The sequence below is a fragment of the Sminthopsis crassicaudata genome, chromosome 1 (genome assembly GCF_048593235.1).
Source record: "Sminthopsis crassicaudata isolate SCR6 chromosome 1, ASM4859323v1, whole genome shotgun sequence".
In the NCBI taxonomy this organism is placed as follows: Eukaryota; Metazoa; Chordata; class Mammalia; order Dasyuromorphia; family Dasyuridae; genus Sminthopsis; species Sminthopsis crassicaudata.
The window spans coordinates 721,401,056-721,422,161 of record NC_133617.1 but is presented as its reverse complement, the minus strand read 5'-3'; the positions used below and the strand labels follow the sequence as shown (position 1 = coordinate 721,422,161).

Sequence of the window (21,106 nt, the reverse complement as noted above, 5' to 3'; positions counted from 1 at the left end):
TTTGCCCTCCCTTGTTTCTGGACCATTGTAAATACTCTTTATCTCACCATCAGGACTCCTGCTTCCCTAATCCTCTCCACTAATGTTCCCAATCTTCCTCAAAACTCATTTCATCACTCTTATCCAGTTTCAGACAGAGCCATTATTCAGTCTTACTTCTTCAGATTCCCTAACTTATGAAATTCATGCAACTAAACTAGGTGCTTCTCATAAAAGGATTCCTGCTTAAATATTACTGAATTAATGGTATCAAAATGTGACACAAATATATTAAAAGAATGTGCAAAATGCAATTTCTATTTTAAAGACAAGATAAAGACTAAGTCAAAATTCTCTCAAAAGAACAAATTAATCTCTTCAGGTAGAAATATTAGCTTTTAAGCATCAGAAAATCTTACCTCAAACCACGACAATGTTCCACTTAGTTTTCTGATATTCCATGGAGATTCAACCTTTATTTGGTTAGAGAAGAAAATTGTATTCATCATACATCAAATCAATTAAAACAAACAAAAAAAGCAAATATAAATGTAAATGGAGTGCAGAAGAACACTGAGTTTTTCAGTTTTTCAGTAACTGAGTCATAGTGATAGAATTTTTGGAAAATCTAAGAATTAACAAGTACTTATGAGTACAGAATAAAAATGTGCTATGGACACTCAGCAATAGAAGACCCATTCCTTGATTCTAAAAAATGGTCTAGTTTATAAATTTTTGGGGGAAAAAAACATCACTTTTAATCTTAACTAGGAAAGAAAATTTATACTATAACAAAGAACTCATCAACTTTTCAAAGAGAGGAAGGAAGATTTCCTTGCATTTTTTTGTTTGACATACTACACACTAATATTATTGTATTGGAACAAGTTCCCAGTAACCACCTCATACCAAAACTTTCATGATAAAAAGACCTTCACATTCCAACCTAATTCTTTCCAAAGACAAGACAGTGACTGAGTCTATTTTGTTGGCAACAGACTGACTCAAGGTTTATTCAGGAATGGGGTTAAGGGCAGCAATTAACTCTCACTGCACCCTTTGTGTTAAGACAATCTTGACAAAAGGGATGTTTCCAATGGTGTTCTACTGCATGGACTACAGAATTACTGCCCAATCAGGCACCACCACAAGCCTCTGCACACTCAATTCTTTGAGGTTAATGAATCAGTTTATTGATAGTTCTAAGTAAGTATTTGGTTTTTAATTCAATCATTATTTCATGTTTCCACTTTTTAAAAGACATTGAAGGGCTGTTTTTGGCTACTTAATGCCATTAGGCAAAAACAGTAGGACAACAATATTTTAAACCTAGATTTAACACATTTTGTCTTATTATTTTAATGCACTAATTGCCCGAGTAAATTCAATAATGGGTATGTTTTGGAGAACCAAATTTCTACTTGGTTTATGAAAAGGTTGAAGGACCAATAAAATTTTTCTATTGCTAAGTATACCAAAACATATTAGGTAAGCTAAGCCTTTAGATGTAGTAACTAAAATAAAGTGCTTACTCGGCCTTTGTCCTTCTGAATTTATTGATGCCTGCCAAAGCAACACCTCTCATCAAAAAAAAAAAAAAAAATCATCAGTTTTTATCAACTATTATCATCATTATTTTTGTTAAGATGTTGTCTCTGACTCTAAAGAGCTTTCTACACCTGAGATCTGAGAGTACAGCAGATTCTACAAATCTCAAATTATGTTATTATGCCTTCAAACATACAAACTTCAAATCCAAAATGGTAGCCAAATGAGATATTGCAGAATCCTAACCTGTCATTTTTTCCCAAAGAAAATCCAAGCATGAATTTTTAAAAGATAAATTTTTTTTATTTATAAATTTATGAAACCAACTACAACATCTTTAATAAATAAAGTACTTGAGCCATGTTATTCTATTTAAGAACTTTGGCACACAAACTTTGCTCACTACATGGAAAAAACAAAAATCTCCCAGAATTTTTAATCCGCTATAAATATGAACATTCCAGTTTTTGACCAGAATTCTAAATACTGCCTCTGATACTTGAGGAGCTCTCCCAACAAAGTCGCTTCTTTAAGGCTCAGCTTCCTGCTCCTAAAATGAGGATAACAACACATACCCAGAATTCTTGTGAGGCTCAAACGAAATAATACATAAAGAGCACTCTGAAAACCCAACAGTTACAGTTAAGGTTAGTTGTTGTTACAATTGCTGTTGTTACTAACTCACTGTTGCATTCGTGAGCACTACCTAAAACAACCAGATAAACTTCAAATTTTAAATTAAAAAAAAAAAAAAAACAAGGCAATCATTTATCTCCCACAAGGTTTCATCATATAATTTTTATACATAACAAGCTGAAGATACTAGAACATGCTTTGTATTTGGGTCACTTTGAGGGACGAGATCGAAGGCCTAACCTTAGATCCTACATACAGAGAATCAAACAACCTCAAGACTAGGAGAAAGTCTTCTCTGAAAACACTGTCTGTAACACACCTGGAAAATGGTTCAAGTCTTTAAGTGAGAAGTAACTGTTAAAATATAGAAATTCTACTCTCCTTTAACATGTGTTAGATCCCTCTTATGCCTGACTGCATATTGGGCCACGCCTCCCTCCTAGAATCAAGCCTAGATTGGACTCTGCTACTTCTCCCCAGCGCTCCGGGGGAACCAAGGAGAACACAGATTCCTCTCCTATCCAACGACCAGTTGGACCACGTGAAGGCAGGTGCCCAGTACCAAGCACTGCGCCCTCTTCCCCAACAGTCTCCTACACCAAGGAGGAAACCCTGCCTTGCATGGGTGTGTACATCCTTTGTTTTATGCACTTGTGAGTATACAACTAAGTTCTGTGAGACAGATCTTCCCAGCCTCTGACTTCAGAAGGGCCTGATAAACAGAAAGCAATGAAAAAGATCAATATCAACTGCGTGGATCAGAATATCCTGTCATTTTCCAATGGAGAGGATGAGTTAAACCAGAATGAGACGGATACTTCACTACTTACTCCTTTCATTCCTACATCTAATCAAGTACTGACAGCTGAAAAGGGCCACTAAATACAAATGTCATGTTGTTTTTTTAAAGAACCATATTCAAATAACTGGTTTCAGATTCTGCTAGCAGGCAGGTAATGTTTTAGAAAGTTGGGTACATGCAATGTTCCACAAAATAAACATATACTTACATTGCTCTCTCCTTCCGTAACACGGATTTCATAGCAGTAAGCCAAAAGAATGTCAATCAAACCAAAATATACATGATACCGAGCTCTTTTATCCAGCAGATAAGACTTATTTTTAAATTTTAGAAGTTGATAGTTCTCTTCTTTAGAAAAAGAAACTAGAAAGGAAAAAAAAAAAAAGAGAGAGATTTTCAAAGATAAAGCATTAAAGAAAAACCATGTTCTCATAACCCACTAACAAATCTAGATTTCTCCAAATTAAAGTAGAATAAAGTATTGCAACTTTAGTGAAGAAAAAATCTGAACCATATTCTCATTTATCCTTTAAAAATTTCAACAATGTTCAATAAATACTATAATTATGTAATTGTATAAAGGTATTCAATTAAAGAATTAATAAAAAAAGAAACCACAAGACTAAGAGTTCTTAATCTTTTTTATACCATGGATTTCTTGGGTAGTCCAGTGAAGTCTATAAACCCTTTTCTATAGAATGATATGATTAAAAGCTTAACATAAAATGTACAAGATCACAAAGGAAATCAATCATAAAGATGCAATTTTTTTTTCATTCAAATTCATAGACCCCCTGAAAACTATTCATTGGCTCCTAGGGGTTTATGAACCCCACCATAAGACTGCCTAAACTGAAACTAAAAGGTTAGGGCTTTTTTTCCTCACTACAGTAATAATACTTTTAAAAGATCACCTCCAAACCTCGACCCATTATTAAAATAAAGTAAATGGGGGGCAGTTAGGTGGTGCAGTGGTTACAGCACCAGCCTTGAATTCAGAAGGACCTGAGTTCAAATCCCCACCTCGGACACTTAAGAGGTCCTTGCTGTGTGACCCTGGGCAAGTCACTTAACCCCAATTGCCTCAGCAAAAAAAAATAAATAAATAAAGTAAATGGTCCAAGTGTTTCTAATACCAGTTTTTAATTTAATGAAGAAATAAACTTTGCTCAAAAATTGTTGTAGTTGTTCCTAAAATTAGATTCCTTATGAGGAAAGTACATCAATTTATTGTCAAAACAATCATTAATTGCAGACCCAACCAACAGCAGAATCATGTGACATTGAAAAAATAATTTCATGATTAAGATAAAATTAAAGGACTAATTAATTATCAATTTTTGTGTCATCACACAGAGTTCAGATTGTTTCATATATTATTTATCATTCATTGAGTTCCTTCTAAAATCTACTGGGGAAATATACATGATTCCATTCTTATAGCCTTACAACATCTTTATATAGACTGCCTAAATTATTCAGAGAGAAAAATGAGTCACAGAGGGATTAAATAAACTCTCCAAGATCATATTACAAACTAATTAATTGAAAGAACAAGATCACAAACAGGTCTCTGGATTCCTCATACAGAACCCTATCTAATAAACTGTGTGATTTCAGGAAGAACTAAGCAAAGTCATATGAGTTGAAAGCAGCAGATCGTCATGACAATAATAAGTATCCTGTCCCATTCTTTACTTTTGAGTCTTCATCTGAAAAATGGGAATATCTATTCCATGCTATCTGCTATGGCAACATTACAGATAAATCAGCTCCAAAATGCTCATAAAATAGTTTAACTTTCTGAAAGTGATGGGGAATATAAGAATGAAAAATTTCTGCTCAAAGAGCACAAGCACATGCTTTGCTTTTCCCAGCACAGACGATTTTGAATAAAATTCTAGCAGTTGTTCCAATATACCAATATCCTAACAAGAACAAATGATCACTGCCTGGATTCTTGCCAACAGCCTTGCAAACAGGGAAGAGAAAATGAGAGGAACAAAAGATGACTTGGTATTGAATGCTCAATGAGCATATCATTTCTAATCCTCAATGAGAATATTCTTTATAAACAACCTCTGATTTTTGTGGCATAATTTTTAAAAATTTTTACCTCACTTTTATCGATGTCTTGTTTTTATACCTAATTAATTTCTAAATATATCCCTCCACTGGCCAGAGAACTATCCCTTAGTAAAAAGCCATTTCAGCAAAGCTAATAAATACCCAAACTGAGAGCAAAACAATATTCTACATCCAGAGTCGCCCACCTCGGAGAGGACAGGATGGATGTATTAATGTTAATAGCTGGGCTGGAAGAAAAGTAGGACGACAGTCTCAGTCAATAAAAAGGGATTTATCGAGTGCTAATTATATTCAGGCCTGATACCAAGAAAGGTATCTCTGTTCTCAAGAAACTCCATTCTGATGGGGTAGCTAACAAAAAATAACAAAGTGTGTACAAGATATGCAGAGAGGAGGCAGGAGATCACCTCGGAGCGGTGGAGACAAAAAAGGAGGTCCTGAAGGTAGAGGTCCACTGTGACTTGCAGGAGGCCAGGGAAACCAGTACACCCACCCTCCCGGGGAGATGGAAGGCCCATGCAAAGAACGCCAGCAGCCCATGCAGCTGAACCCTGAGTGCACAAAGGGAGGAGAGTGCAAGAAGGCCGGAATCGTGCCAAAGGGCCGACAAGCAGGCCCAGAGTGGGCAGATGTGGAGGTCTGATGCCAGGGGCTTGGTCTGGCGTGCCCTCTGGCAGCTGAGGGGAGACGGAGGAACAAGGAGCTGGGGAGAGCCCCCAGGGAAAAAGCATGAGGTCTAGTTGGAACCAATTAAGAGGGCTAGGTCCGAGGACTGTCCAGCTGAGAAGTCCAAAGGGAAGCGGGCGATGATGAGCAGACGTAACTCAGGAGACTACCCCCAAGGGGGCTGAAGGGGCTTCTGGGGGCAGCTTGGCAACCTTCTGCCGACCCTCACTCCCATTCCCCCAGACCCTCACATCCCTCCTCACCCCCCACCCTCCCCTGCTTCCCCTCCTCCCTCCCTCTGCCGGGGCTGCCAGGAGGAGGCGGCCAGCCACTATCTGCCCTTTCAAGCACTAACTACTGCAAACACCCCCCATCTCCCCCAAAGTACCCCCAGATTTGTGCAGCCTCACTCGCATTTACCATTGGGCTTGACTTCGGCAGTCACCCAGGATTGCCTGATCTCAGTGCCCGTGCCTGAGGTTCTCTCCTGGATCTCCTGCTGCCAAGCTGACTTCTCGGTCCCTTTACAGGACCCTCCTCCAGGAGTCCCTCTATTTCACTTCACCTGGAGATCTCACCGACTTCCAAAGATCCCACGACATCTCCATATTGAGATTCTCCTCTCCGTCTCTCCTGCCCTACCTTCACTGCTGGCTCCAATTGTACATCCCCAACTGCCTTTAAGAGATCTCTAACTTGATGTCCAGTAGACATTTTAAGCTCATCACATCCAATCTGTGTTCCCCCTAAACCTTCCCTCCTCCTAACTTCCCTATGACATCCTCCCAGTGCCTCAGGCTCACAGCCGGGGAATTACCCCAGACTCCTCTCACTCCCCACATCCCATGACCTTTGTTGTCCCTGTAACATCCCTCAATTACACCCCCCTCCTCTTTTCTGCCATAGGCCCTCCCCAACTCCAGCCAGAAAGCCTGGAGGTAGCTTGCCTCCTACCTGTCCCTACTCCCATCTATGCTCAAATCCAGCCACCAGAGAGATTTTTCTGAAATCCAAGTCTCACCATGTCACCCCCTAATCAATAAACTCTTAGCTGCCCATTGCCTCCAGGGCAACAAATACGCAACCCTCTGTTTGGCATTCAAAAACCTTCCTAACCTGGCCTCCTCTTACCTTTCCAGCCTTCCTACATCTTATTCCCCACTCTACATACGCTTCGACCCAATGACACCAACCTCCCAAGCTGTTCCACAAACAAAACACTCCATTTCTTGGTTCTGAACATTCTTTCTCTCTGGCCATCCCCATGACTAGAATGCTAAAATCTCATCTTTTACAGGAAATCTTTCCCAACTCCCATTAGTGCTAGAACTTTCCCTCTGTTAATGAATTATTTATCTAGTATATTGCTTGTTTGTACATACTTTTTGTCTTCCACATTAGAGTATGAGTTTCTTTAGGGCAGAAACTTCTTTTGCCTCCTTTTAACCCCAGCATTAGCACAATGTCCAGCATGTGGCAGATGCTCATTAAATAAATGTTCACTGACTGACCAACTAATAACTGACAAGCATGAAATGGACAATGATCTGCAAAAAAAGAATATGCTCCCAGATGTAAAAAGAATCAGGAGAGATCAGTGTCATGGAAACCTAGCAGAGAGAGTGTCCCAAAGTGTCAAAGATGCTACCAACAGGTCAAGAATGATGGGGATTTTAAAATAGCCATTAGATTTGGAAATTAAGTTAAGGTTCACTGGTAATGCGTTTCAGGTAAACAATAAAAGAAACAAGACCGAAGAGGTCATCAAAGTAAAAGGAGACGCGGAGATATCAGGTGTAAATAGCTTTATCAAGGAGTTTAAGAAGGGAATGAAAACTAATGGGAAAAAGCCAGAGATTTGTAAAGAGGGGGGAGACTTGAGCATGTTTAAAAGCAGCAGAGAAGGAGGCAATTATTAAGGGAGAGATTCAGGATTAGAGAGAATGTGGATGATAGCAGCTATAATCTGGAGAAAGCAAGAAGGTTAAGATTAAGGATGTTAGTAGAGACACTGATTGGTTTCTGCAAGGCAAGAGGAGCCTGACTTTTCGTGAGATGAGGATGAGGGAGTTCTTAGTAAATGGCCTCAGTTTTTCAATGAAATATGTAAGAGCAGATTCTGAGCAGAAAGGATGTAGGAGGAAAGTAGTATCATGGTAAGTTTAAGAATATACGAGGTTTGGAACAGCCCCAGTGGTAAACTGAACAGAAAATCAATTAAAGAGGAATTAAGCCAAGATAACATTTATAGTGGACCCAATCCCCAGCTTCATGATTTTCTTAGTTCAATTTAGAAACAAAGGAATTGGACCACAGGAGGACTATGGGGAGAACTATAGAGTTGGGATCTGGCAAGTATCATTAATGGGTGATAGGATAAGAATTCAAGCCTAGAGGATGGTATAGAGTTAAACTAGTTTACCATGAGATTAAGACAAAGAAGGCAGAAAAGCTTAACAAGTGCATAAGGGGAGAGGGGGGGAAAGAGGGAACACAATAGAAGGCAAAAAGAGATAGAATGATAATAGATTATTATCAAAAAAGGAATTTTGGAGTTCATGTGTCAAGTTCTGTTGTCTCCAGAGACTGCCGATCGCTCTCTGGGAGGAGATCTGCTGTCTCAACTGCCGCCAACTCTGACCCAGAGTAGAGACTCTTTTTCCTCCAGAGAGTCACCCTCTTTTATCCTCCCAGAGAATGGGCGAGGAATAACTCAGGGGCTTCTGGGAAAAAATACTTCAACCAATGAACTTGCTCCTCTTAAACATGTAAGCTCCTCCCCAGGAGTTCACAGGGGTAAAACTCCCCTAAAGGCCAGAACTAGAGAATTGTCAAGTACCGACTTAGCACTTAGTAGAACCTAATATCTCATTATCTCATTAGCACTTAGTAAGAACCTAACATTCATGAACATGGTGTGATGGCAAGGTCAATGGCATGACCATCTGTCTATGCAGGAAACATAGAGTAATGGTCAGGAGCTCTGCATAAGTAACGTACCCCATCCACCGTGACCAGCCAGGGGACATGAGTGAAAATGAAATGACACAAGACAGCGTAGCGAGGAAGATGGTGCCAAAGGAGAGAGCCAAGTATCAGGAGTACCAGAAAATGGAAGGAGTGAGAGAGGAGGAAGTTTAAAATGAAAGTCACCTTGTAAATTATGAAGCAGTCACTGCAGAAAACCCAGGAAAAGAGGGAATAGATCCAGAATGGAGTACTGGAGGGCTTGGGGTCAAGTACAGGAGAATGGAGAAAGGAGCTTGCACATCAGTTGCCAGGGGTTCAGAATTACTGGGATGGGGAATGTGCGCTAACTAACCAAGAAGAGTGAGTCCAAGGAGAAGACCAGTAGGCAAACATAGTCTGCTGAGGGAAGGATGTGAGAAGACTGTTCAAGGTAATGGCAATGATACCCATTCTATGAGGCACCTCATGGCAGTCAGGAGGCCAGTCAGGAGACAGCAACGGCAGCCATGCCCAGGGAAGCTCATGTCTCAGATGTGGGGAGCTGGAGGAGATCTGGAGAAGGCTGTGCGTACTGTGTCTTTTCTGGGGCTGACCACCTGAGGTACCTTGCAGTGGAGAGAGTCCTGGGACAGAATCTGTGACACAAACTGGGAGCCCAGGAATCTTGTCCCAGGATGGAAGAGTGGTGACATGGGCAGGGAAGAGGGTGCTAGCAGGAAGGTTAGAGAAGGTCCTGGAGGGCTGGGAAAGGGGGAAGCAAGGGCAGAATATCTGGTGCTGATGGAATCTATTCCTCAGTCAATCAATAAACATTTATTAACTACTAACACTAAGAGACAGACAATGTACCTCATAAAGAATTTTCTTAAAAGAGTAACTTCAAGGAAGAAGGCTACAGCTATATAAATGAGGGAAAAATATTAAAATGTGGTCTCTACTAAAACTCAGTGCAAAAAATATTGACGTCATTAGTAGATAACATTTACATGGTGCCTTAAAATTTGTAAAGTGTTTTGTATACATTACCTCAACTAATATCATAGCTGCAAAGGAAATTCTAAAAGGATTGAAGTCTAGTGATAACTGTAGGAAGGAATGTTGAAAACAATTTTAAAAGATTTGTAAGCTAAAGAAATTTTCAAACTTAAAAGAATCCCATAATGTATCAGACAGAAAGTATATTATTTTAATTTTTGTTCTAGACACATGGAAATTTATGTTAAATCACTTGAACACTATACTCATTTCAGAGAACATAAAATATTATTTGCATTGTGCAGATCTAAAATAAGGTAAAAAACGCACATGGCATTTTTTAAAGCTCACCAAATTAGACAAAAACAAAAAATGCCATCTCCCCCCAGAAAAATGTGTTTGGACCATATGTCCTAAAGCCAAGGTTACAGACACTTACCTCTTCAAGACTGTTAGTTAACACGGAATGATAAATACAATTAAAAATTTCTAAGACTTAGGACAACACCATACAAACCCCACATCTCTATCAATAACGTTCAGTGACTCATCCAGTCTAGCAAGAAATATTTACGGCTGCTACTGTAAGGTATTTGCTAGGTCCTAGAGACCCAGAGCCAGAACAAAAAACAGTTGCTCCCTTTAAGGTGTTTGGACTCTAATGAGGAAGTCACATTCAGCCTTATTCCCTGTATTACCATTGTGATATGAGAAGTTTCAGTTTCTCAGTTATGAAAAGAGGCAGCGCCCAAATCATGCTCACCTGACTTCATTCATAAGGGACAAGTAAATTAAATTAATCAAAGGTCAGAAGCCCAACACCGCAGAACTCCAAATTTTAGGATGTGACTACCTACACAAAAAAAGAAATTGTGAAATGATAGGAGATTTTTCAAAATGCTACAGATAACTGACCAACTGATGAATCTAGATTCCCAGAGAAGGCACAGCCGAGGTTTATTTCTTCCTTTGGTGTGACACTTCAACTGGGACCCAGCCCCACAAATCCAAAGAAAACAAACAGATTAGTCACATAGCCCAAAAAGAAAACATCCTTTTCCATTCAATTATTTATTTCCCTGAGAGGATAAGTTTAGCTCACAGGATCATGGAATAGAAATTAGATAAGACCTTGGACAGCATTGCTCTAACAGCCTCATTTTACAGAGGAGAGAAAAAAAAGACCCATGGAAGACAAGGGACAAAAGTCATAGTACTGAATACAGATCCCTGACTCCCGGGCACTGCTGACTCCATGCCATTTACTTAACAAAGCAATCAGATACAGCTATTACTTCTATAAAATGATATAACTTTTGTACAAAGTTTACATCCACACCTGCACGCATACAGATATGCAGGCGCACACTCATGCACGCACAAGCACACTGGGCAGTGTATGCACAGCCACACAGTACCCATGCATGCACATGTACACATATGTAGGAGTGCACTACACATGCACACACAAGCAAATTCGCACACAAGCACATGCACACACACATATATGTACAGAGAATTCAATCAGGTACCTTCTCACTAATCTTCAATCATCAAACCCTCATCCTACTGCCCAGGCCTAAAGGAAATACATCACATTCACATTTTTTACATTAAGTTTGTTGGGATACGCACCTATAAGGGCCCACAATTCTGGTGGGTCTAGAAATTTAGTGTCAAGAACCCTCGTGGATGACTTTTCTCAATGATTCAATCCATTTACCCAAATATTTGTTAAGTACCTACTATGGCCAGGGTCTCTGCTAGGTCCGGATATCGTTGCTTGAAACTACAAACAAAAAAGTAAGACTGCCTCACCACTCGAGACACTTAAGACATATTTTCACCCTTTCATGAGAAAAGGTCAACTGCCTAACCAGTAAAAAAAGCATTTAATTGCCCAAATCATTCCCTACTGTTTCTTTCCCCAAGGGAAAGAAAGTAGCTTTCTCTTTCCTATGGCTCAGCAAAATCCAGAAGACAGAAAAACTCATGATAGTCTTCTAATCAAACTGAAACAATTCTCTTTTCTCAAAGAAAGATTTACTCCTCTCATCAGATTTTTGAAAATAACATTATGTCCTGCAAACTCCAAAGCTTTCCAGCATGACTTATGATAGACTTTTAACACAATCATTTTTTAGATCTTTAAAAGATACTATAATTCCTCCCCCCACTCCCTGAGAATCTATAACTTACACAGAGATGTATTTCAACAGATATATGATGCCCCACAAACTTTATGTTCAAAAACTATGATGAAAACACTTCCATAAATGCTATTTATATGAAAAACTACATTCAAAATATGTAAAGGGATACAATCAATGTGCAAGCCATCAAGTTAGGGAAATCCTTACTAAATGTTAACAATTTCTACTCAGCTCTGGTCTTTTCATCAAGAATAGTTGAAAGTTCTTTATTTCATTTTCCCCCCCTCTGCTAGGATTACGCTCACTTTTGATGAGAAAGTTATTCCTGGTTGTAAGGTTAACCTTTCTAGAATATCATATTCTTTTGTTGTGGTAATTACTAAATCTTGTATGATCCTCCCTGGGATTCTGAGGTATGTGGATTATTTCTTCCTGGCTGCAATATTTTTTCCCTTAGCCTAGGAACTCTGGATTTGGGGTATAACATTCCTGGGAATTTTCATTTAGAAAACGTGACATTTAAACACAGGATTCAAGAGAAGCATTACAAAGGTTAACTTGAGTGAAAAATCATAAAGAACTAAAAGATGCTTAAAGTGTTTACATTCTTAGGTAGGAAGATGATACATGTAAGCCTTCAGAATTTTATAATCATTGGCATTTTAGAGAGAGTCTAATTAATCAGAGTGTTCAAATGTCATTCTTATGATTTCCAAAGAAGAATGAAGAGTAGAGTAAAAGAATGCAATGGCAGAGCAGGGAGGTGGGGATGAAGAAGGGGAAAAGAGTCTCACATAAGTGAGGTACATACGGAAGAGTTCATACCTCAAAAAGTAGTGGGAAGAGCAAGAAGCACTTGAATCTCATTCTCATCTGAACTGTTTAAAGGAGGGAAGAATACACATACATAGCCAGAGGGGTACAAGACCACTGAATAAAAAAATAAAACTAGGAACTTTTTAAATAAGATAAATCTTTAGCTAATTTGAATTTTTAAAAATAACTGGCATCAAAAATGAAAAAGGTGAATTCATAACCAATGAAGAAATAAAAGCAATTATTTGCTATTTTGCCCAATATATGCAAATAAAACTGATAATATAAAAGAAATAGATGAATATTTACAAAGCTTTAAACTGCCCAGATTAATCCTTTCTAAAAAAGAAAAATTAAACAACCTCCAAAAGTCCCCCAAATCAGATGGATTTACAAGTGAATTTTACAAAACTTTTTGAAAAAATAATTAGTACTATCAAATTCCTTCTATGACACAAATGTGATCCTAATACCTCAACAAGGCAGAGTTGACAGATAAAAATTACAGACCAATTTCCCTAATGAACACTGATGTAAAAAATTTAAGTAAAATTATAGCAAGGAGATTACAGCAGTATGTCACAAAGATCAGCCATTATATTAACAAGATGGATTCATATCAGAAATGAAGGAGTAGTTCAATGTCTGGAAAACTGTAAGTGTATTTGACCATACTAAAAACATAAAACAATAAAAATAATAGGATTACTTTTAAAAAATACAGACAAAAGCTTTTGACAAAATACAATACATATTCCTGTTTAAAAAAAAAAAATCCCTGAAAAGCATGGGGATAAATGGAATTTTTCTTAAAATGATAAGTAATATTTAAAAGAGACAGCATTATATTCAATGGGAACAAGTTAGAAGCCTTTAAAAACAAAAATGAAACAATAATATCCACTATCACCATTACTATTCAATCTTGTACTTAGAAATGTTAGCAATAGCGATGACAAGAAAAAGAAATTAAAGGAATAAGCACAGGCAAAAAGGAAACAAAACTATCACTTTTAGTATATGTGATGGTTTATTGGAGAACTTTAATGGGTTAGCTAAAAAGCAATACAATTAACAACTTTTACAAAGTTGTAGGATATAAAATAAATCTGCACAATTCATCTTCATTTCTCTTTATTCCGAGCAGAAAGAGATATTATATAAAGAGAAATTCCATTTAAAATAACTACAGATAGTATAAATAATTGAGAATCTCTCTCTGCCAAGACACATGCAGGAACTTCATGAATACCATTTCAAAAAACTCTTTACACAAATAAAGACAGATCTAAATAATCGGAGAAATATTAATTGCTCGTGGGTGGGCTAAATCAATATAATAAAAGTGGCAATACTACCTAAATTCATTTACTTATTCAATACTTATTCAATATTATATCAATCAAACAATCAATGGATTACTTTACAGAACTAAAAGAAATAAATTTCATCTGAAGGAAAAAAAGGTCAAGAATATCAAGAGCATCAATGAAAAAATGTTTTTGTTTGTTTCCTCATTTTTTTTTTTGCTCTTAAAAATGTTAATTTTTTATAATAGCTTTTTATTTTTCAAAATACATGCAAAAATAGTTTTCAGTATTCACCCTTGAAAAACCTTTTGTTCCAAATTTGTCTCCTACTTCCCTATCTCCCTCCTCTTCTCCCTTCTAAACTTCTCTCCAAACATGGCAAATGAGTTCAACTCTGCACTCAGGAAGGCCAAGAAGCCTTAGTAATAAGAACAAAAACTTTTTTTTTTTTTTTTAAGCTGAGGCAATTAGGGTTAAGTGACTTGCCCAGGGTCACACAGCTAGGAAGTGTTAAGTGTCTGAGGCCACATTTGAACTCAGGTCCTCCTGACTTCAGGGCGGGTACTCTACTCTATCCACTGCACCACTTAGCTGCCCCAGGAATAAGAACTTTTTAAGGCAATATTTCCCAAGAAGTCACCTCTTTATCATCATGTCATCATATATCATTATATTATCATAACTGAAAAAGGTACTACAGTGTTATTCTATAAGTTTTCTTTCAGAACTGACTGATGATTCCCTTTTAGAAACACTAAATTCATAGGAACTAAGTAGGACATTCTTGATGAGAAGTACACTGATTATAAACTTAAACTTTATGTGCCATCAAAACAAACAATAATAATAAGCCAAGACTCAGACTAAAATTAACCACTCAAAGATAAAAGAAATGAGACAAAGCCATCTTCAAAAAATCAGATCATCAACAAAACAGCTGACATATCCATTTACAAATCCTTGGGGGGAAGAAATATAGATAATTTCAAAGAGAATTACTTTAATAATAGCCACAATATCACATATGGCTATGAGATTAGAATAACAGCCCCATAAAGAAAGAGGCAAAGCACATTAGAGAACTATAACTCAATTGCGTTCATTCAGGTTAAGATCTTTTTTGATGGAATAATAAGAATTTAAAAGTCACTTGTGTTTCTATAACTTGTATTGACTTATTTGGGAAGGAGGAGAGGAAAAGAAGAGCCAGAGAAGCCTTGTCCTTCTGCTCCAAAGGATGAGAAAGATGAAATGTTGTTAAGACGACTTCCAGGAGGAAAAGGAGAAAAAGAAGTGATTCCTAACAATCTCTAAGAGGCAGGGATGTGATATTTCCCATAATCCTGTCCTTCCTTAGGCAAAATTCAAACACCTTGACTTAAGAATTACCTTTTCATTGGAAACCCATTTCTTTCAGCCCACATTTTATCCCAGTTAAAGAGAAGACGAGCTTGTCTCACAGTGGGAGCGAGGAATAATAACAGGTGGACAACTGGAGTTCTCCACAAGTAACTTTCAAATGTCAGAAGAAAGCAGAGATTAGAACAGGTTAGACAGGCATGAATAGGTCACAATCTTGATCACTGGAGGAAATTTCCAAATGAATGAGATCCCAGAACTATCAGTATCTATCGCACAATGTTTTTTAAAAGCCATACCCTCTATGCCTCAATTATTTGTCTCAAAAAGTATTTATGAAAAATCCTATTACTTAATTCTATACAAAGTCTCTACATAAAATGAACATGTACACATGCATTTCTTACTTACAGATGCCAATGAACACTTCAGGAATTCAGTAACACTGCACTGCTGTACAATGTATCTTAAGACCTTCCAATTTGCTTCATATATTCTTGCTTTCAAATCTACTTTTAAAATGATAAATTCTGAAGGAAATGTGAAAAAACTGAGACTCTAATGAATTATTGGTGGGGTTTTGAAGTGATTCAATTACTCTGCAGAACAAGATGGAACTATGCACAAAGAACTATAAAATTGTGTACACTTATTGTCCCAGCAATATCACCACATACCCCTAAAAAAATCAAAGAAAAGGAAAAGGACCTATATGCACAAAAATATTTATAGCAGTTCTTAAATTGACAAAGAATTGGAAATAGAAGGGATGCCCCTCAATTGTGGAATGGCTGAACAAACTGTGGTATAAGCAATGATGAGGGAAATGATTTCAGAAAAAACTGCAAGACTTGTAAGAACTGATGCAAAGTATACAGAACCAGAAAACACTGTACATAGTAACAGCAATATTGTAAAATGATCAGCTTTAAAAAAACTTAGCTATTCTGATCAATACAATGATCCAAAACAATTTCAAAGAACTTACCTCCAGATATCTACCTCCAGAGAAATTACAAATCCTGAGTACAGCCTAAAGCAGATTGTTTTTTACTTTCCTTTTCTTGCCTTAATTTTTTGCAACGTGGTTAATATTGAAATGTTCAGCATGACTTCACATGTGTAGTATCTATCAATCATATCGCATAAGTATTCAGTGGATGGGGCAGGAAATGAAGGAAGGAAAATATTGAGATCTCAAAATTTTTAAAATTTATGTTTTTAAAAAAAACCTACTTTTTTACTGCTAATATTGACACTAAATTAGATACAGAATATCAGCAAGCTATGGTTCACACAATGATATGCAAGATACCAAAGAAGATCAGGATTGACCTCAGTCAATTATACTGTGCATAAATATTGTCATTCCAACATCCTATCAGAGAAAAATTTAATAATTTAAATAAAAGAAAATGGCCTATTGTAAATTTTGGTAACTAGAGTTCAAACTTATGAAAGGAAATTACAAATAGGAAACTGCAATTTTTCTGCATTCCACTTTTAAAGTTAAGAATTGATACTTACCAGTTAATATTCACAATATTTCTAGTATATCTCAATAGCTAAGCAGGTATACAGAGCATTGCGCCTTTAAATTATACAACTAGCTTACTTTGTCTATCAAATCTATAGTTGTCCAACTGCTAAAAAATATAATTTTCCAAATCAAGTCAAATGCAGACTCTGAACAATGGTGAAATAAATGTATGAATTTTTATCAAGTAGTCGCCATAAATGAGCTTTGATTATTATATGGGCCCAATTCTTAGTTTTCTAAGCCATAATAAATTTTCCAAAATGTCACAAACTACCACAAAACCAGATGGTCTTTTCTCCTCCTCTGCAGCCTTAGAATCTCATCACATACTTAAATACTGAAGGCAATGAGGAGGGGGGTATTAATGCCCTGCAAACTGAGAGAACTATATTTCTATTTGGGCATGTAATTCAAATTACTTACAGGTTACACTTCCAAAACGAACACAATCTTAATATTCCAAGGAATATTATAAAAAGATTAGTTTGGGAGAAAGGAAGGGAGAAAGACACTTTACAGATTGGATTCAGTTTTTAAATAATGATATAGCAACTACTGGTACCTTATAGCTGTTAGCTGTTTCTGATAAGCTGAACAGGTGGTCCACCTGGTGTTTATAATCTGCAGATGCAGCAATAAAATATGTGTGCTGCCTCATAAAATCACCTCTGACAGATTTTAAGGAAACATGTTAATTCATTTAACAAACAGAGGCACAGAAGACAGGCTATTTTTCTAACCTTTCTGTTATTCAATGTCTTCAACTCAAAGCCTCCAAAAAAATCATCAATATATTAAGACACTAATTTCTTTGAATGTGCAAACACAAGTGAATCTTAAAAAGCAAAACAAAAAATGTCAAAAAAAAAAAAAAAAAAAAAGTATTTTCAAAGATAAATAAAATAAATTAAGTTGGAGCAGCTAGTTGGTTGAAATCAGGAGGACCTAAATTCAAATCTGGCCTCAGACATTTAACACTTCTTACCTCTGTTACCCTGGGCAAGTCACTTAACCTCAATTGCTTCAGCAAAAAAAAACTAAAATAAAAAGAAGTTTCCTTCACCCAATTCAATATATCAAACATTTATTAAATGTTTACTATGTGTATGATACTCTGCTAGGCCCTGGGGACATGAAGACAAAAATCAAACAGTCCTTGACCACAAGGTAATGGATTGATACAACATGTATACAGATAAGTCAATACAACATAATTTTGGGGGGGAAAGAGAAAAAGAACACTAACAACTGGATTAATCCACTATCACCACTAGGCCTATATATACCCCAAAGAGGTCAAAGAAAACAATCTCACTTGTACAAAAACATATAGCAGCTCTTTTTTGTATTAACACAGAACTGGAAACTAAAGGTAAATGAAATGGGTGAATAAATGATGATATAGAAATAAAATATTGTTGATCATAAGAAATGACATCAAGGATAATTTCAGAAAAACCTGGAAATATTTATATGAACTAAAGCAAGTAAGAGCAATTTATATAATACCAAGAAGCACTCTAAAAACAAGTAACTTTGAAAGCTGTAAGAATTCTGATTAATACAATGACCAGTCCTGATTCCAAAGGACCAATGATAAAAATATATTACTCATCTCCTGACAAAGAAAAGATATTACTCAGGCTGAAGAATTAAACCTATTTTGAATATGGATAATTCTACTTAACTATATATACATAACTGTTATAAAAAGAGGAGTTAAAGAGGAGAGAAAAATTTTTTTCATTTAAAAAATTTAATTTAAAAATGACAATATCATATCTGCACTGTACACAAGAATATCTTCTTCAGAGTTTAAAAAAAAAAGGACAAAAAGACAAAGATTATTTTATTTCTTGGAGGAAAAAATACTGGACTGACCAGCAAAATCTTTCTCTCATAAATAGACTGAACCAAGAAGGAAGCAAAGGTTCCTAAGAAGTGGCAGTGAGGACCTCATGCATTCCAGGAAAAGGGCAATGGTAAGAGCCCCTTGGAAAAGCTAGGAGACCAGAACACACACACACACAGAGAAAGGATGTAATATCATATAAGTCTGGAAAGAAAGGTGCTAGTCTGTTAAGAAACTTTTAAGAGTCTGTATTTTATCCTGGGGCAATAATGAACCACACTAAAGAATTTTAAACAAGGAAGTTAAACTGGCCAATTAGACTGGCTAACCTGCATCTTGAAAGAAGAATTTAGTATCTGCTGGAGGCTGAACTGAAGTAGGAGAACGGTTGCAGGGAACTATTACAAACAAGAATCTAGGTGAGAAATGATTCTATTAGGTTGGCAGCTTTATGAGTGGAAGGTAAGGGAGAACATAAGAGACGTGTAAATACAACAAATGACATTTGACAATGACTGATGGTGGAGAGAGTGAGAGAAAGGAAAGAACTGTGGATGAATCCAGAATTGTGAATCTTGATGTTTGGGTTGGTGGTAGTGCTTTCACCAAAAATAGGAAATTGATTTGGGAAAAGGAAAAACAATCAACTCTATTTTAGACATGTTGAATTTGAAATAGTTGTGAGGCAAACTTCTGAGTGAAGACACGCAGGAGACAGTTGAAAATAAGAGCCTGTACTTCAGAAGCAAGATTAGGGCTGGATGTAGAGCTGAAGCTCTCATAGCAGCTGATGAGAATGTCTAGAAAGAAAAACCTAGAAGAGGGCTAAAGGAAGAGTTTTAAGGAACACACTCATGCTTATGGGAAGGAAGGATGATCCCAAAACAAATTACAGAACAGATATCAAACACTTAAAGACGGGAACCAAGAGAATGCAATAGCATGGAAATCAAAGGAAAAGAGGTTGCCCAGGAGCAGGGCTAGTAAACAGTATCAAAACAAGCAATTTAACAGAAAATTTATATATACAAATTTTATATATATATATATATATATATATATATATATATATAATCAAAATGAATTTATTCCCCAGTAGATAAGTAGTCAAATTTTCAAAATTTTCTATTTTCAAATTGGAATGAACACTTTTCAAAAACAAAACCAGCAAATTATTAACAATTATATGAAAGAATACTTCAAATTAAATAATAAGGAAAAAGCAAAGAAATGAAGAAGAATCTTAACAATGTAAAAAACAAAAGACATAACTAAAAATTTATTTTAACAAATGAACACTGGCAATCATGGATAAGTGTTTCAGGTGAGCAGTGTGATTATATATCAGGATGGAAGGACAGGAAAAGTGATTTGTAAATGGCTTTCTCTAGGGATTTGCCTGTGAAAAGGAGAAAAGATACAAGATCAATGCCTTTCCTTAAAAGGGCTGAATTCAGTAAGCATTGGTCAAGACAGGACTGTAAAGGCCCGGCCATATTGGTAGGCAGCCAATGGAAAAAAGAGAGATTGAAGATGGGTAGGAATGAGACAGGCTCCTCTGGATGGTAGGAAGGGAAGGCACAAACAGAATTGTTGTTCTAGACAAGAAAGAACACCTGCTATTCAGAGACTAGAGCAGAAAAAGAGAGAAAGTCTGGAGGATGCTGAGAAGAAGAGAGGAAGGTTACAGAAGACGGAATCTATTTATAAAGTAGGAGGCAAAGAAGGATCCCTCTGCTGTGTGAAGGAAGGGGATGAAGATGCTGCAGGGAACCAATGGACAGATAATCTGGAGTAACCATCATGGGAAACAAGATGAGTAAATTAGGTATACACAAATAATCTTTCATGAAAATTAAGCATTTTAGTGCCAAACTACTCCCTCCACAAATGATGAGTCATCATAGACAAAAACATTCATCATCGGGTTGCCAAATTTCTGGTGATAAAAGCTTCTCCAAATTTAGTTTGGCCTGTGCTAGGACAACTGTGGCTCTGCCTATTGTGAGAATGGTACTTGAAGCCTTTCCAACTTTGAAGGGCCTCCCTTTTGGCACAGCCTTGGAAAATTAGAATTCTTTCAATACCATGAAAAGATTGGAAAAGGACTTTAGAAGAAGAAATCAAAACCTTATCTCCACACTACAGGCAGTCACCGCTGTGTATTTAGTCAAAAGGCTAGTAGATGGGGATAAATACCATAAAACTTGACATCTAATGAGACCAAAACAAAACAAACCGAATGAAAGTGTGAGTTTACCCTGAAATTCTTCTGGATTACTCTGCTCCTGTCTCTTTTCCGGAGAGGCCATCATTTTTGCATATGCTACAGTCCACCAGGGCTTATACTTCAAAAATTTTTGAATAGCTTCATCTTCAAAATAGTCCGCTCTGGAAAAACAGGGGTTACAC

At 36.7% G+C, this 21,106-nt stretch overlaps 1 protein-coding gene across 2 annotated transcripts in view; it reads right to left on the bottom strand.

The window, feature by feature from the left end:
- The window catches only part of SHQ1 (SHQ1, H/ACA ribonucleoprotein assembly factor), a 94,790-nt gene that overhangs the window by 56,796 nt on the left and 16,888 nt on the right, over positions 1-21,106 (bottom strand). For both annotated transcript variants that reach the window (XM_074284097.1, XM_074284096.1), the window contains exons 6-8: positions 20,955-21,085; positions 3,174-3,328; positions 399-452 (exon numbers count right to left, since the gene is read on the bottom strand). In XM_074284097.1, coding sequence (XP_074140198.1) covers positions 399-452; positions 3,174-3,328; positions 20,955-21,085 — 340 coding nt within the window. The remainder of the gene's footprint in view (positions 1-398; positions 453-3,173; positions 3,329-20,954; positions 21,086-21,106) is intronic.